The 19,176-nt window shown below is 38.3% G+C and overlaps 2 protein-coding genes across 2 annotated transcripts; both read left to right on the top strand.

The window, feature by feature from the left end:
* Positions 1 to 1,977: 1,977 nt before the first annotated feature.
* Positions 1,978 to 5,099, top strand: tmem205 (transmembrane protein 205). Its single transcript, XM_020650502.3, has 4 exons — positions 1,978 to 2,117; positions 3,582 to 3,690; positions 3,808 to 3,971; positions 4,075 to 5,099. Exons 2-4 carry the CDS (start codon positions 3,591 to 3,593, stop codon positions 4,375 to 4,377), a joined length of 567 nt encoding a protein of 188 aa, XP_020506158.1. The 5' UTR covers positions 1,978 to 2,117; positions 3,582 to 3,590; the 3' UTR covers positions 4,378 to 5,099.
* A 1,887-nt stretch (positions 5,100 to 6,986) lies between these two features.
* rab3db (RAB3D, member RAS oncogene family, b) lies at positions 6,987 to 18,678 on the top strand. The gene is made up of 5 exons (XM_020650515.3): positions 6,987 to 7,352; positions 11,097 to 11,333; positions 14,871 to 14,989; positions 15,370 to 15,494; positions 15,641 to 18,678. The coding sequence occupies exons 2-5, from the start codon at positions 11,097 to 11,099 to the stop codon at positions 15,826 to 15,828; spliced, it is 669 nt and encodes a 222-aa protein (XP_020506171.1). The 5' UTR covers positions 6,987 to 7,352; the 3' UTR covers positions 15,829 to 18,678.
* Positions 18,679 to 19,176: the final 498 nt, after the last annotated feature.

The raw sequence follows: 19,176 nt of genomic DNA on the forward strand, positions 1-19,176 counted from the left end.
GATAATTCAATATATATACATATATACATATTAAAAACACTGAGTGTTTCGGAAGTGACCACAATTTTCTTTGCAAGGTTGTATCATATTCCCTCAACCTTATTGCTTAATATTAACTCATAACATGCCTGATGTTGGGAATATTACACACAAATGTTTAGTGGTCAATAAAATAATTTATCTTTTAAGAAAAATATTCATCCATGACCATTTATAATACAAATATTACTTATCAATTGCTTATTTGCTGTAAATAGATGATTGAAATGATGATACTTAAAGAAACTCACTGCTTTTAAGACTTTTGGACACATTTATTTCAAAATTATGAGATTTAACTACTAACCATTCCATTTTGTCACTACCGAAATGATAATGTCACTACTGAACTTGACCATATGATTCGGTAGTGATTGTTTCAGTAGTGACAATTCTAGCTAATTTTGAGCATAACTAAAAAATGTTGCTTAAATCTTGGCCCAACCAAGCCACTAAAACTTTTGTGTTTCAGTAGTGAAATGAAAACAAGGAACCTGCTTTTTTGCATAGTTTTTTAATTTAAAAATTAAACCCACAATAAATCTAAGTCTTTCAACCTTTGTTTGAACTTAATCATAAAGATCTTTTAAATTACACTGTTGAAACAAATCTAAAAAATGTTTTAAGTGGTATTTACATAAATTGAAATTTAGGGGTCAGGATTGGGGACAGCTACTTCTCAATAGAAAGTACCCTATAAATGATGATTTTGTATTTATTTAACTTATCACTATCTCATTTAATGCCCTGGGTTTAAATAGATTATAATATAATCTCAGTAAATATCCATTTCTGAATACTTAATTGTTTGGTTAAACCTTTTTTTGTAATGGGACTGCACTTTGAACTAATTTGGTAGAATGCCCCATATAAGTAAAATGGTTAGATCAGAACAGTAACAGTTGAAATTATTTGAATATAAATTCAGTAACAAGATATTTACAGATGTAGGCCGGAATTATTGGAGGGCATTGTGCTTAAATATTACAATCGTTGTTATGAAGTCTTATCTAAGTGAACTACTACATGTTCATGCTCTATCCAGAGCACTAAGGTCCTCCAACCAGCTGCTCCTGTACATGCCCATAACAAGGCTCAAAACTAGGGGCGATCGAGCCTTTTCTGTTGCAGCTCCGACACTTTGGAATAAATTGCCATTTAAAATAAGATCTGCTGCCACAACTGAGCAGTTTAAGTCACTTTTAAAAACCCATTTCTTTTCCTTGGCTTTTTACCTCTAGTTGAGTGTTTTATCACAGCAGCAGTGTCTACTAGAACTTTTAATATTGTTTTGTGTTTTAATTTACTTTAAAGTTTTGCTTTTACGTGTTTTTATGATGTTTTGGATGCATTGTATCTTGCCTGATTTACTGTGCAGCACTTTGGTCCGCCTCGGCTGTTATAAATGTGCTATATAAATAAAGTTGACTTGACTTGACTTGACTTATAATTACCTACTTTTACAGTACACTTTGTCATGTTCTCATGGTTGAAAATCAAGGGGCTAGGCCTATATGACGTCACTGGATATTTTCAGTGTAAAGCACTTTCGAAAACATGAGCTGATAAAGCACAAGGAATTGTTTGACTTTCAAGTTTCTAGATGTGTTAAGAGCCCTTGACACATTGTGTTTAATTGATTCCATGATATTCATAGGCAGAATTAGACTACAGGCCACTAGGTCAGACTGTTGCACCAAAAAGTGTGTTATATCTAAAAGGCAGATTTTATTTCAAATGTTTTTTTATTTGTACAAATATATATAATTTCTAATATGTTCATAGAAGTCATATTGTCATCGAGTGACTCTCTACCGCTTTCTTATTTTACATAACTTTGAATTAAATGGAATTTTTTTTGTAACAAAGTTCAAACAAATAATAGAAACTGAGCACGAAAAAAAAACACGAAAAAAAAACATTTAATGAATGAAAATCTTCCATCTCGTCAAAGGGGCGGAGCCAATAATCATTCAAATGTCAGGGGAAGTAGAAGCCTGAACCTTGGACCGGTCACAAAAAGTAGTCTACATTTATTTTATAATTTTTTTTCCAGAAACCGGGAAAAGGACCTTGAGGTAAGTGCAGGTCATTGTAACGTGTAATGTAATATGAAACAAGTAGCTTAACGCATTCAACATAAAACCTGTATGACCCTTGTATGCTCAGAGGCTAACGCTGGTTAGCCTGTCAGATACAACATGTAAACACTTTAAATAAACTGCTAAAGACAGAGCAGCTCCAGCCCTCTTGCATTACTTGTTAACAAGTGGTGGTTTTTAGGATGGATTGTAATTGTGACTCATTTATAAAAGTGCGTTTTCTCAATATTTACAGTCTTAGTTTCCTCTGGTCTGCAGTGCGATGTTTTCTCAATCTGGAGACACATCTTATCAGGTCTACTGCACATGTGAAGCAACAGCTTAAGACGTACACAAGACCACTATCTCTGTGGCCATGTTTTCTTTTTATCCTACACATCGTTTAAGGAGTGACAGCTGGAAGAACACACATCTAACATGTCATTTCATTGTTGTTGTTGTTTTGTTTGTTTTTTTGCATATAAGCATGACCAGGTGAAATGTTTACAGAGTTGATACATGACTTCAGATTAAAGGCTCACATCATTGAGATGTTTAACGCGATTTATAGTAATAACAGTGTAATAAGCTCGATTTAACTTTCTAATGCAAGGGAGGGGTATCTGGTCAAGACAGCAAACCATTTCAAAGGTACAACATTAAAACAGATGTGCACCACTTAACACTGGAAACTATGTTTTTGTCAGAGCTTGAACTTGTTGTGATTTTAAATTATTAGAAAGAAATGCTCGAGCAAAATCTTCTTTTTCACATTGTGAGCCAGTCCTGGATACCTGGTACAGCAGCCATCTATTTATTCAGTCACTGCACTATCACTGTTTATTTATTGACTCAGTCACTTTAAAACTGTTTATCTATTCAGTCATTATAACAATGTATTAATTCATCCGGTCACTGCACTATAACCGCTGAACAAAAAAAGTGTTATTTATGCCTCGTGTATTTTAGCCACTGCCTCTCTTTCAATCTAGCACAACCTTTTATCATATATACATATGATCAATATGCTGCTGTACAGGATTGCTGCTAACAAAGTTGCATTGTGTTCCTAAATACAATGACAACAAAGTGCCTACCTATCTATTAAAGGAGTAAAAATCTGAAAAACTTTTTTTTAAATTGCTTTTACCTGTACCTTGAGGTCAAATGTTTTGAAATCAGTTATATGATTCCTATACTAAACACACATAATATAAAAAACACAATTAAGACACCACCGTTTACACCTGTCGAGCAGCAACACAAGAAGTAGAATAAAAGTAATGTTGATAATTGAGAGACACATAGGTCAAACAGCACAGAGTTGTAAGACAAGATAAATATACTAGAGCATGTAATCTATACCACAAAATCCAATATCAAACATACCCCATGCAAAGTCAACCATATGTCAATGGATAATGCAGGTGAAGTATGTTGATAATGTATGTTTTTTTGCAGGGTGACACAATGGTGATGGAGGGGGAGCCTACAGACTTGGTGAAAGTGCTACACCTTCTTGCACTCTCTTTCTCCTGGGGCATGCAGGTCTGGGTCTCTTTCATAGCAGGTATGAGGCACACAAACAGAAGAAGTGATGGCTGGAAGCCAAACAGTTCAGTTTATGTTCTGTCTTTTTATTGTGTTGCCTTTTATACTCTTTTTGTCTGCTTTTCTTGTCTTGCAGGTTTTGCATTGGTGTGGCAGGTTTCTCTGCACACCTTTGGCCTGGTACAGAGTAAGCTTTTCCCTGTGTATTTCTATTGTCTAATGGGGAGTAGTGGTGTCAGCTTAGCTCTGTATGCTGTGTACCACCCCAGAGATCTGCTGGACTGGCATGAAAGTTTACAGGTCAAACTGCACTAAATATTTGAAACGCTTTTCATTATCACACAGTTTGTACATAAATAAGCACAATGTTGTCTTCCAGTGAGGAATTTCTCTTGTCTTCCAGATGGCTCTGTACTTTGTGGCACTGGTCATGGCCGGTCTAAACGCTCGCTGGTTTGGCCCAGCAGCCACTGAGGTGATGTTCCAAATGAGGGAGGTGGAGAAGGAACATGGCTTGGGGAATCAGATTGGCTTTAGCACCCAGAGAGAGGCATATGCTAAGCTCAGAGAGCAGGACCCCAAGTACAGAGCTTACAAGAGCACATTTGGCCGATACCACGGGCTGTCCAACCTCTGCAATCTGCTCGGAGTCATCTGCACCACAACCAATTTGATCTACACAGCTTTGAATTTATCCACTATTTAGAGAACAAAATGTTTCAAAAATATGAAACACATCTCTGTTGATTTCAGTATTTTGCAATGCTGCAAAATCATTTTCTTTAATTATGTAAGTGACAACATGAAAGTGTAAATACAAATCGTGCATAAGTTTTATTACACCTGTGGAAAAAAATGTCACTTTTATGTTGCCCAAGCGCTTTTCTTCTTCTTGTCAATTAGTATCTAATTGGCGCTTGAAAATGTGACTTAACAATTATTTGAACATCATTTATTTTTAAACTTGCCTTTGAAAACATACTTCGTTAAAATGTACTCAGCAAACTTCACCTGCTGTCTGGGCAATGTCCTATCATTCCCAGCAGGGGGCGATGTTTAGACAAAAGAATATTCTGGTCCATCAGCAGCATAGTACACTGCACTTCATACATAAGATATTGTTAAATCTTTTATCGAAATGTAAATATAAAATTACATCTATTACAACAGGTGTATAGGAGAGTAATTAGTCCATGCAAGCACACTGTCTCACTTTTAAAAATACATTCATTAGCTGCAAGTTCCGTCACATTTTGCTTGCAATGGGTTTGTAATATTTACAGTCTGATAAAGTTATGATACAATGTTTTATTTCTTTATTTAGTTCTGATTGAGTGATTAAACTATCTGCTGTTGTATTGCATTATACCTTGGTCAGTTTTTGTGTTCTTGTCATTTTTGCCCTGAAATAAAACTTGTTTTAATTGATTCAGAAACAAAGTCTTTGAATCTTCAGTGATAGAGGCTTGTGATTGAACCCAGACCAAACAGAAAGTGCCTGTATTTGGAATAGTCATTTATTTACCTGCAACGTACATCAGGTTAAGAGGACAAGCCTTGAATGCAAAGAACAGTGCTGTGTTGGCTGCTCCAGGCTGAGAGAGGCTCCGTCAGTATTGCAGCTTCAACATTAGCACTAATGGATTATAATGAAGTCTATCAATATAAAAAGCAGGGACTGACTAGAAATGAAGAGATGTTCCTATGAATTCAATTCATGCTGGTCCTTTTAAAGATGTTAACTCCATTATTGTGATCAGAAATTATATATTTATTGAAACTTGACTTATTTATTGATTTGTTTTTAGCTTAATAGACAAATTATGGAATAAACCATCAAACAGTTTTTTTTTGTTATGTGGGTCTTTGTAGTATTGGAAAAATGCACAAGGAAGTTAGTCTCAACAGTGAATGTATTGAGTCAAGAGCTGGCCTGTCAGGTTGTTCATTGTAGTAGCATCAGGAAATAACCCTTATCTAACAAAAAACAAGTTGATCCTCTTCATGGAATGACTTGGGAGAGATTGTAAGTGAAATATATATCATACCCATAGATCTCAGAAAGTTGCAGGACTGCTGGGTAAAAACACAGCTTGTATATCACAGCCAGATATGCCAGATATGAGGAAAATCTTCTGGGTTTAAAATTCCTCAAGTCTCTATGTTCAAAGTAAAATGTATTGCTTGCACCAGAAGTTCCATGGTCCTCTTTCTAACCGGTAAAGGGGAAAGAGATTCAAGAGTCATTGCCGCAGTCACACAAACTGTGTATAAAGTGCTTCAAATTCAGGGACCATGATTTGTAAAACCAATAATACTGCAGAGCAGCCCTGCAGCAATATGGTGTGTTAAATTAATAATGAGTCGAGGAATCTGAAGCTGCTTTATTCAGTTCTTTCTAATGTAGAGATGATGCAATTATTTGTAACTGTCTGGTGGCTACATATACCATGTCCTTCCTTACCCCCCTGAAGTATCTTATTGGGATCATTTGGGGGGGAAGGGTGGGGGGGGACCAGACAGAGACAATATTGCAGTAGTGACCATACTGATGTAATAATAATAATACTAATAATAATAATACTGTTGAGTCTTTGCATAATTAGGTCATACAGCTAATATAGGATGAAAAAGGGTAAAGTGGGACATGGGAAATGTACCTTCTGTGTCAGTTTTTATTATGATTTATATGTCATAGCCACTCGTGATAATATTCTAAATAGCTTTGGAGCTCTACTATACTATACAGAAGAAAAAAGACAGAAATATTAAATACAGGATGGTGAACTCTTCCTCTCTCTCTCTCTCTCTCACACACACACACACACACACACACACCTTTAATTAGTAAAGTGTGACTCTCAAAACACATTCTGTTTTTGAATTAAAAACACAATAATAATGTATTTTTTTTATTTCATTTGAATTTAAAAGAGGGCCCATCATTAAAATATCAGATTAATTACACATGCTAAACAAGCAGGCAGCAAACGTTCAACACACACCACAGGAAGTGATGTCATATCCACAGAAAGTGCTTTTTCTAATCACATACTTTACTTGTACTTATCATGATTAGAGCAGGGTTTATTTTAAGTTATGTCAGTATTTACATATAAACATAATATGATTAGGCTTAACTGTCCAAATTGATCCATATTCATCCCTATATGTATATATATATATATATATATATATATATATATATATATATATATAATTTTTTTTTTTAACAACAAAAACTATATATTGTAGTTGTAGTGGGACCTGTAAAGTGAATCATGCGCGCGTTCATGTGCGCGCACACGTTGGGCAGCCCTTTCCTCGAGCTGTGTTGGCTGGCACAGCCCCATCAAAGCTTTCAGAGGCTGCCGCATTAACTCTGTCAGAGAGGGAGCTCCAACTACAGTGTCAGCTTGAACATACAATCGAGATCCGGGAGCCGCTCAAGTCGCAGAACGAAGGACAGGAGAAAAGTAGGCTGACGGAGAAGGAAAGCGTGTGTGCTTGCCGGGCGCTGTTGCAAGAACAAAACGGGATGTTTTAGTTGTTTGCTCTACTTTTGGGGGTTACAACACTTGACACATCATCACCGCTGGGACGGAGGACAGCTGCCTATATCATCACTGACCAAGAGTTGAAGAGAACCGAGGTGGACGTTTGCTTTTCCTCCTCAAGAAGGTAAGTGAATTCAAGTGGTTTGAATGCAGCCGATTTCCTGCCTCACACTTCCTTCATACCGGGAGAGCCCTTCAGGGTCAACACGGTTTCTTTATCTTTAAGATATTTAGTTTACCCTACCTTGTAATTGGGTTTTTGTCACAACTTTTTTTTGTTTTGAAAATTCCCCTCGCTCCTTTCTTGTCTATCATATCATTTGGATGAACTGATGTGACAGCTGCTTACTAATCAATAGCCTAGTGGTCATTTCCTGCGGGTCAGGAAGGCTGCTATATGGCTCCTGGCTCGTCAAACAGTGACAGATGAGGGACCCAGGTCCCTCATCAGGCCCTGCTCAGCAATAATGACCTCTGTTTGTTTTAGTGCGCTTAATGCTTCTCCAGTGTGCCATAAAGGAGCTCTTGTTCTCATCCGTCCTCAGAAGCCTTCATGTCTTCTCTCAGAGATAACTGCTGATATCATGACAGGTACTGGGAGGGGAGGGCCCCCCCCCCCTACAAAGGCATCATTGCTGCTGCTCAGTATGCTGTTTTGTTATACAGTGTTGCTCTATTTGCATACATCATATTTTCATTACACAAGAAGGATTTTTTTTTTTTTTAAATACAGTTAGTTGTAATTTTTTGAATATTTCCTTTAAGACCCACCAATATTGGGTTTAAAGGGGGGAAAACTCACTGATCATTGATAGGATAGCTGGGTTTAAATAAGACCTTTGCTATGTGGACTGTGCTCCAATTTTGCTCCAAAATGACTTGCAAAAGGAACTCATAGGGCTGCGTTCCTTTATATTTTTGATCTAATTTAGTTTCTATTTTTCATAGGCAAAATGTTTTCCTATCAGTGTGAATTTGGAAAAACTTAAGTTTCTATTATGTATCTAAGTAAAAACAAATCACACATACATCTTGTTATTTTAACTCACATAATTAAATGACATTTCAGAGAACAAGTGCACACCATTCAATACATGTTTTTTTACAAACTGTACCAGTCTACTTATTTTAACCTGCAGACATTGTGAGCTGCAGCAACCATGAACAACATGTGACTGGGTTACCTCAGGCTTTTACTGAGCAAACCCCTTGGAGTAAGAAAATAACATCATGCTATGGGATCTACAAGTAGAAAAATGTACCCTGGAGACCCCTGCTCAGCACAGGCATCATGTGATTTCAAAGCCGGTGTCTCAAGAGATTAGAAAGACTTGAGACTTGAACACAACCCTTCATGTAACACAGACAGAGCACTTTTGTGTCTGGAGGGGTTGTTGTTGATAAGTTGTGAAATTGTTCTTATCCTGTTGATGAACTACAGCATTTCATTACAACATATAGCATCGTGCAAACTTGCACAGAATGTGGAAATCTTGCCTCATCCATCCTCATCTTCAGTGGGCAGGACGGTATGTGTGTCACTGCTTGTGTAAAAATATTTATAAATCCATGAAAGGTGTAACTTTTTATCTGAACCAAAAAGCGAATAATTCCAAATATTTAATCACTGGCTATTTTTTCTTCTGACGTCATACCAGATTGGAAACTCAAATGTTGTTATCAAAAGTGATCCAGGTTTGCAAATTGTCAAAACATTGGAAATCAGACAACTCTTGTTGGTATGCTTTCTGGTGGATGCCCAACTGAAAGACAAATGAAAGTGAAAATCTTGAGGCAAATCAGGCCATATCTCAAGGTACAACAACATTGTTGACAACCTGTTAGCTTCCGTTCTACAACAGCCACCATTCAACCAATTCCTGACCAACATTTCTTTTAGGTAGTATTGCACATTATGAATTGAAAGCTAGCTGTATAGTTTGCTTGGATTGAGTTGAACGAATATACATACTGTGCCTTTAACTCATGAAAAAATAAATGAACGTGTGACAACCACTGAACTAACCGATCTCAGGGTTGTTGATGCTGAAAGTGTTAACTGATTAGTAGGCCTACTAGAATGAACTCGCATGAAAATCAGGAGCGAAGACGTCTTTGAAAGTCTGTTACACAGATAACCACACATTAATCCACAAGTCTGAAATCTTGATTTAAAAAAGATCCTCCAGAGGGAACCAGGACCACAAACAACGCTGAGCTGTCAAACTGTCTGGATTTAGCTGAGGTGACACCTAGCAGACACACATAAGCCCAAATTGATGTGTTTGCCACTCTACGATTGCCATGAATGGGGAAATCAGCTATAAACCATTGTTTTGAACCAGGCTTGAAACACTTTTAGTTGTGTTGTGAAGTTGGCATTTAAACAAGGACCTACAGCATTTGAGATTCCTGCAAATGGCCACCCTTTGAATATGTTGGGTTATTGCTTTCAAAGCAATTCAGGAGGTTTCCAACAGCGCATGATTTTTTAATACGTTTCATATAAACAATTTTTTCAACAGACTGCAGCAAAATATAAGCTTCTGCATGCATTAAATATTAATGATATTAAATAATGAATTGCTAATTGTGTTTGCATTACTTGTTTCCTTAATCATGCCGTCATCTAGCATCCAGCTGTTGTCTTCACCTCTGCAATTCTTTTGACATTTGACAGATTTTCACCCTGTTAATGGTGTGACAAGGCTTCTCCAATGTCCCATTAATGAGCCTCTTCTTCTCTCCTTTTTTTATGAAGCCTGTTGGTTGTGTGATATCCTCATCTTGCTGTGGAGATATCTGGCTGGTCAAAAGCTAGGCAACTGATTCCTCCTCTGGTCTCCACGGAGACAAGTCTCAGCAGATAAAGGCAGGCTTGGATGCTGGGAATGATACGCTGTGTGAATCTGTGTGTTTGTTTGGAGTGATAGACTCGGCTACCTCTCTGCTCTCCATTTCACACCCAAAGTGTTGCTGCGCTCCCTCCTTCAGCTGGTGGTTCTTCCCCTAAAACTACCGAAGAAATATAACTAACCTAAGTAAAACAAAATACCAAAAAAACCAGTATTAGCAGTGATCTCCATTCAGAAATAAAATAATAAAACCCAGGAATTAAAAAATGATTGGCTAAGAGAAATAAACTTAAATGCTCCTCACCACAGGCTGCCCAGTGTGTATGTTAGTGTGTTTGTGTGTGTGTTTGTGTGTGTGTGTGTGTGTGTGCATGCAGGTACAAACGTATCCCCTTCTGTCCTCTACCTGCCCCTATAAATCCCCCTCCTTCTCCCTGAGTGTAAATTGTGCTGAAGTTGTTCAGAGGAAGGAGTGAGACCAAAGAACCAGAAAGAAAGACAACATGGCAAAACATCACTGCTGTTTGAATGTCTGACCTATCAGGCCTTGATACATGGGCAATGCTTGGCCATTAAGAATAATTGTAAGTTGGCTGTCAGCTAATCTATTGGTGTCAGTTTGGTTGTGACTATGAGGTTAGCTGGAAGGACCAAAAAGTACAGAAAGGTGTTTAATGAAACCCCTGTGTTGATCAAAAACAGTACTTCTGGTACCAGGTGGGCTACCTGTTGTCATTACAATATAGGCGATGTTATTACAAGTTGCAGATCTCAGAGACGTATGTTGCAAGTCATTCTCTGATATTTTCTCATTTCTCTTCAGTCTCTGTAAAAAAAAAGAATCGCCAAGTTAAAGATGAAGAATACCTTTTTGATAATTACAACTGTTTTAAGTCACTTATAAAACAAAAATAACGTATAAATGTTTGTCAAAAATATGAATAAAACATTTGACGACCAAATGCTACATTCAGGAATAATGTTTTCATTCATTTTCCTCTTGCCCTCTCTAGATGGCATCAAATGACTCCCGGCTCCAACAGCAACCCTCCCAGAAGGACGCCGCCGATCAGAACTTTGACTATATGTTCAAGCTGCTGATTATTGGAAACAGCAGTGTTGGCAAAACCTCCTTCCTGTTCCGATATGCAGATGACTCCTTTACCTCTGCCTTTGTCAGCACCGTGGGCATCGACTTCAAGGTCAAGACTGTGTTCCGCAATGACAAGAGGATCAAGTTGCAGATCTGGGTGAGTGGATCAAAGATGCAATCACTGTGCGTCTCAATTCTTGTGTTACATTGTATTACCACTCTGGCATTTGTAGCAGGTAAACAATGGACATGCAACAAGTGTCAGTTGTCAGCTGCCAAATCATACTGCTAATAAATAATGTTAGTGTAAACTCCATTCCCTTTTTGGGAAAATGCTTGTGCAAGTCTTGTTGAGATATTGTTGCTTGATTAAAAAAAAGATTGAAAAAACACAAGTAAGCCCATTTTTAATCCTTTTCTGGCGGAGAAGTCCCTTTAGGCTTTACCAGAAGACCTTTTAAAGACATGGTATGTCTAGAATTGTGGGTTGTGGCCCTTGTGCAAGTTAAGCCTTTAAATTGTTCAAGTGCACAAGACATTACTTCCTCATGGTTTCACACATATACTTCCTCCCTACACTTATTTAGCACTAAATGTGTAGTTTCTGAACATACTGTCAATGTATAAAGAAGGTGGATCAACCTGTCAGTTGGGTCAGGGTTAAGAAACAAGATACATTGTCTTACCTTACGCCTGCATTATTATTATTATTATTATTATCATTATTATGTATTTATTTATTGCAATTAGGAAGCAGCTAAAACAAGACCTGGAAACACAATGATTTGGCAGAGCCATTAGCAGACACAATTCTGTAAAATCCTATAGATAAGTCCTTGTTTTAAGTTGTGATTATGCTCTGGTCTCTTCAGAAAGTTTGTTGCTCTGAAGCTGCTAAACATTATTCTGAGTTCCACAGGTTGCTAATTATGCTGTTTTGCTGTTTGCTTTGCAGCTTCAGCAGATAATATTTTGGGTTCGTCACCACAAGTGATTCTTTTTCACATTAAACTGTTGATGTGTAAATTAAAAAAAAAAAAAAGTCTTACCGTCAACCAAACTTGTGAAATGTACTTTTGTAAGCCATGCTGTATATGAGCCAAGAAGATTGTCATAGACATTCAGAGATGTTTATTATAATTATTCTGACGCCACATAGATGCAGAGTACATATGTCCATGCTTTGAAACGACTGTCAGCAGCAGATCAGCTCAGCTGAGGGCTGGACACAGAGGGAAACAGCGAGATTAAAACCTGAGAGCCGGATCAACAGCTCGCATAGTCTCAGTAAAACAATAACCCTAAATATTTACTACAATGCATGTCGTTGATGTTCTCCATAACATGTATCCATACTTTTCTCTCCACCCTCACATGCCTCATTGTAGACTGCAAATCTCATTGATACACATTGTTAAAGCTGCTCAAACAGATGATTCATTTGAGCCAACAGTGTGTATGCCACTGTTTGATACACAAAGAACAACCCAGATGAATCAGCAGCAAAGGAGTCTACACCAAAGCACACACTCACCTACCTAACTAAACATGTGTATGTAATACACGGCATGCACTGTTAGCAGTGTTTGATATTCTTACAGCTGTGGAAAGAGGGGAAACTTTGTGTGTTGTTTGCCGAGCCTTAGCCTAACTACTGATGTTGCTGTTGAGTTGACAAAGAAACATGGTATTTCCTAAACTCAGGAAGTAGAGGAAGTTCTCTATCAGCATCTGACAAAGACGTAACAAGGATTTACTGCAGCGCTTGTGTGGGAGTGTATTTAAAGGGTGTGGGACCATCAGGCATGTCTCTGAGCACTCCTTTATGTGGTGTTAATAATCAACTGTGAGAAAGGCTGGCTGTTAAAATCATGTTAGCTCCCATTGAACCTCACCGGTAAGAGGTTTCACCAGGTCCAAAGACAAAGAGTAATATTGATGATTCCACTCTGCCATCTGCTAGCCTCACTTTATGTGCCATGGAAACAGGCTGGCCTGATAACAACCCCACATGGCCCCTGAGCTGCGAACATGAAGTATATCACGTATATGTACACTGTGCGCACGTGTTGTTTACATCCCTCCCGTCGCTGTCATGGAAATATGTTTGTCATCTTTGAACAGGCACACACCTTTAGCATACTCGGTAAAAAAAATAACACCGACAAACACAGACGCAGGTAGATTATATCCTGTTGTGAGTGGGACACTGCTTTGGGGCAGCGGGTGACGCGTGTTCAGAGACATCTCAGAGCACGCAGAAGCCTGATTTCACCTCCACCCCACCCCCATCTCCCTTTATACATATACACACATGAGGGAGCAGCTTTTGTTTACCCGCTGGGGTTAATTATAGCAACCCTGTAGACTGTCTATTTGGGTAAACATCCCATCCAACCCTGCCAAAAATGTGTTCATTTCTGTGTGGATCAGATTAATATGGATCTGGAATATTTTAGGCTTTATTGATATAAAAATAGCGCCTGAAAAAATCTCAAAGAAATAGAATAATAATAATAGAAATATAATAGAAAATGATGCAATGTTTTTCTTCACTCTCTCAGACAGAAGCAAAGCACACTGCCCTTTTTCCTTTTCTGTTAAGTGAGAAGGATCAATTTGGGCCATCCAAACAGAGCAGTCCAGCTGTAATGGAACATTCATAACCCTCAATGGCCTCCAGTTACCTGGACAACCCACTACTCCCCCTCCTCCTCCTCCTCCTGCTCCTCACTGTGAGGAATACACAGGGCCCTGATGCCAAAAGGAAGGACTTGGACAGGTTACAGAGTAACCCTGAGAGCGGAGGGGAGTTGCTCTACCAACAACCTGTCTGATATTTTTGTGCGAGCTGTCGTCTGTGACATCACACACAGCCTTCATTTAATTAGTAGAAGATGCTCCTGATAAACTCGCTGTGTCTGAGAGGCACCAACGCACAGCTGCCACGCCTCCTCTGTGAGGCCTGCATTTCTCTTATCTCTGTTTTTTCTTCTTGCTGGCCTGACGCACAACAGAGTTTCCTGGATTGATGAGGGGTGATTGAGGCAGGAGCTGCTATCGAATGCCATCTTCTGGTAGATTTAGTATGGAGCATCATGTGGCATTTTGATGTGATAATGAAGCCGTTTGGGGTTTGGAAGGAGAGAAAGTGTAGAGGTTATACAGGGTGCAGTCGAGTCCTGGCCTTTTGTTTCTAAGGTGACAAGATCAACTTTGTATGTGCATGTATATTTATTCCAAGAGCATAGAATTGAATTAAAACATGCAGTGTTTTTATCAAAGGCAAAACCAATGCAAAATCAGTTATTATTTGTTCAAGGGTTTCCATCCTGATGGAAATAGACTGTCATTTTAACAAGTGTTGACATTTTATTTCATAGATCAACTAAGAACAACAAAGTGATTTTCTATTAAAAAAGACAAATATGGTGAAATATCTTATGTAATAACTATCCATCTGCATTTTGCTGTATGTTTAAAAAAAAAGTGTGTTTAAGGAGTAGACATGTAGTAGAGCTCATTAATACGGTAAGAGGTATGTGTTGCAGCAACAGGTCATCGTTTTGACAATACTGCCCCCCTGTGGTCAAATTAATTTTTTTGAAAGCTTACTTGTGAGTTTCTGGTTTTTTTTTTTAATTTTTATAGTTTTATTGAATTATACTTTGTGTTTGTGTGTGTGTGAATGCAGGATACAGCAGGGCAGGAGCGCTACCGTACCATCACTACAGCATACTACAGAGGTGCTATGGGCTTCCTGCTCATATATGACATTACCAACCAGGACTCTTTCAATGCAGTTCAGGACTGGTGAGTTGGACATCAACACCTTGGTCTGTGGTTAATTACACCAGGAAGTATTGCTGCTTAATGTAACATAGAGTAACATGATCTCAAATAATCCAGCTTTCATCTCTCATTTCATTTAATAAGCTAATTAATAACTTGTATATATATATATATATGTATTATACAATATAAGTGATTGCCACATGCTTTTATTTTGGAGATTTAACTAAACCAAAAGTTCGATGTTATGCACACACCAACACAAAGTTACTGCATATTTACGATTGTTTTTTAATCAGAGACTTTTGTTGACCAGCAGCTAGTTATTATTCATGCTTTGAGAAAGTGATTTAAGAATCCTTTGTTTTCAAACTGATGCGAATCATTCTGTTGTGCTACAGGGCAACACAGATTAAGACATATTCATGGGACAACGCTCAGGTGATCCTGGTTGGTAACAAGTGTGACCTGGAGGATGACAGGCTCATTCAAACAGAGGATGGCCAGAGACTATCAGAGGAGCTAGGTAACAACTATTTCACTCGTGCGGTTTTGTCTTATTGGCAAACTTCTAGCCTTTATGCACCGTGTCTGTGTTTTATTTTATCATGCATATATTTGCTATATTGGCGTATTGTGAAAGAAAGATCATGCCATTGCATTCTCCCTCAGGTTTCCAGTTCTTTGAAGCCAGCGCTAAGGACAACATCTGTGTGAAGCAGGTGTTTGAGCGTCTGGTGGACATCATCTGTGAGAAGATGAATGAAAGCATGGAGGGAGATGTAAACCTCATGTCCAACCACGGGAACCAGAGCCTCAAAGACTTGCCTTCAGAGAGCCAGGGGGGCTGTTCCTGCTAAGACCACCTTCCTTCTTACCTTTGTCAAGCCCCCAACACACACACACACACACACACACACACACACACACACACACACACACACACACACACACACACACACACACACACACACACACACACACTCAACACATGCACTGATAATCATAAAGACAAACACCTTATCTGTGCCTAAACCACAGAGAGTGCCTCTTCCTTTGTCTTCACTCTGGACACAATCAGCTCTGTTTTGTCCCCTCAGTGCAGCACAAACCAAAGGACAGCTAGCTGAGATCATCTTCATCAGTGGTGCCAGGCCCCCTCTCCTCCTAAGACCCCCTGTTCTATTTTTCACTTAAAAGAGGCCCACTCTGTTTCTGTGGTCTCGACCCATCAGCTCTGTGATAAGCTGATAGCACACTAAAGCCTGCCTTTTGCTCTGTCCACCTCTGATGTCAACTGCCTGACCACCGCTGCCCTATTCTCATTCAAATGGACTGAAGATGAAATATTTGTTCAGCTTAAAAGCATTAAAGTTTTTTTTTTCTTTTTGTTTAGTGAGTAATCCCAAGAATACGTATTCAACACTTTCACAGCGATAGTTGTGTTTTCACCTGAGACTAATTAGAAAGAAGTTTTGGTGGCTTGTGAACATATTTTTTAGAGGACTCAGAGAGAGGTTTGCTTGTCTGGTCATTTAGGACACTTCATGTTCATGTCAAAAAGAAAGAGGGAGAGAAAAACGAGTTTTATACTGCGTTGAAATTATGAATTTGTCAGACATGAGCACATCATGCTTTGCAAGGCTTACAGGAACAAATCAACACTTTGGGAAATAACCGTATTCACTATCTTGTTAAGATTAGAACATGTGCAACTGTGAAGCACACCAGATTTCCCAAGTTTCACTTTCAGATAACGACAACATAACAAGGTAAGAGCCACCTCACATTTTAAAAATGAATCATAGTAATCATAATTATAGATTAAAAATAATTTTAGTTTAGTCAATCTGCTTTAATCAGCAAGATGAGAGTTTGAATCCAACTGCAATATGCTAATGTTAATGTACTGTAACAGGTTCATGCTCTAAGATATCCCAGGTTGTCAATGGTACAAGTCAATTTTCTTCCTAAAACAATTCAGTAATTAATGTCATTTTAATATAAACTGTTAGTAAAACTAATTGGCTTTTTCTGTTTGTTTTAAGTCAAGGACTTGGGCCACTTTGAAAGATGTGTTCTTTGTTGCAAGAATCTGAGGTTTATAAAGGAAATGAGAAGAGTGAGCTAATCTAGAATCTAGAAATGTTTCAAGGCCAATTTGGAGCCCTTTTCTCTGTATGCCTACGACTAAGGCAGCAGACTGATGCTTAAGGTAAACAATTAGCTTTGTCGTTTTTTTCTTTTTGAGTGTGACTGTACGAGGAAGTTGTGTAAGACTGGTAACATTGATAGTCACATGACCAGCCTCCTGCTACGTTCTCACTCCCCCCTCTATGCCAGTCTTTTTATTTCATGCATCCTTTAAACAATGACATTTACAACACACACACACACATACACACACACACACACATACACACACACACACACACACATACACACACACACACACACACAAACAACACCCACAGAGACTGCTCCTGCAACTGCAACATGGCAAAACACTTTGCATGGCAAACGTACTATTCTTAATATAACAGAGTACTTACGTATTGGTATTATAGCTCTATAATCTATTTCTGACATAACTAGTGAATGTGTGTGTGCGTGTGTACTCAGAAAGGGAGGAACACTGATCTCTTAGAAAAATAAATTCGGGCCTCAACTGTGCTTTTTTAACTGTCAGGAAAAACAATGAACTGTTGCAGAATGTAAGTCTAAAGGGCCTGTGTCGCATTACTGTAAAATCTCATTTTATATTCACTCCACATTATGTTCTTTTTTTCCGTCAGTTGTATTACACTACATATTGAATAGCTTTTTTTGTCCATTTGTTTTTCCATGTGCAGTACTGAACAGTAAACCTCCACCTATACTACTTTTTATGTTTTTAATTTCTATTTGTTGCTACAGTGCCATTTACCATCCCTGTACATTTGCTGGCCTCTGACCGTCTGTATCAACCAAAGCTTTGGCACTTTGACAGCAGTCAGGCTGTGCCGTTACAAAAGCTACTGTTGCTCTGTACAGGTCAGCAGGTTTAGGTCACAACTTTTGGTCAGTTGACTCCCCGCTGTTGTAGAAACATGTGGTCCCATATATCTCTATCAATGTTTGCTGCTGAGAAATGATACTGTTTTAAAGATATCAGAAAGCCCTCCTTATCTCATCTAAACCACATTGAACTATAATGGAGGAGTTAAATAAAGGGAGGCAGTACACATGTATTACACCATTGAGTATGTCTTTAATGCACTAGGAAAGACTGCATTTTTTGAATTGCAGTGGCATCACAATGATATGATGTCTGTGATAGTTTCACTGAATGAGCTTACATTGGCAGCTGCTGCTTGAACATATATTGAGTGTGCTGAAATTTCCACTGATTCTGAATTTTGAACCAACCATTTTGGCTTCTGACATATTACTTCTGTTGCCCCTGATGCTGATGTACCAGTAAGCCTGTAGCATGTAGAGCTGTGTGTCTGGGGTGTGTCTGTTATTTCCCATATGTGTGGTCTATTTGTTTAATGTGTTCAATTTCTGAATGGTTGCTTCTAAAAAGCGGGGAAATAGGATTTTTTTATCCAGATCCCCTTTTTAGTTTCTGACTGTACAAAGAGAAGACTTGGAAGAAAATAAATGCATCATATAAACCCAAATATGTTGAAATGTGTTTATGAAAATAAAGGATATATTCAATACAAGAGGGAGAGTGTTACTGCCAATCAGTGTCCTCTTTTCAAAAGCGGTGTCCAATGGTTCAGCACGAGTGAATTGTATGTGTAGTGACAGCAGCATCTGAAGTGCAATTTATGACCATCCTTCCTCCTAACCTCAAAACATCTGATCAGGCTTTTACACGTTTTATCTGACAAAACAGAGAAACCACACTCTGCCATGGTCCTCCACAACAATGCATGTTTCTCCATCCTCCTCATCCTGCCACAGTGGTCAGTTAAAAACAACAACCTCTTCTTTGCAGGGCCCCAATACTTTTCAACTGATTGAATCTGGAGTTTATCCCTAATCTTCCCTGGGTTCCCTGCAGATCCTCAATGTTTGTGTTTAATCCATATGAATTCATATTATTTTTACTGTTTAAAATGTTTTAAATCTTTTTTTTACTAAATCAATGTATTTGATTCCTTAGGTAACCTTGGGAAAAGCATTGTCCTGAGATTTAGAATAAAATATGATAGCCC

This window comes from Labrus bergylta, chromosome 16, assembly GCF_963930695.1.
Source record: "Labrus bergylta chromosome 16, fLabBer1.1, whole genome shotgun sequence".
Taxonomy (NCBI): Eukaryota; Metazoa; Chordata; class Actinopteri; order Labriformes; family Labridae; genus Labrus; species Labrus bergylta.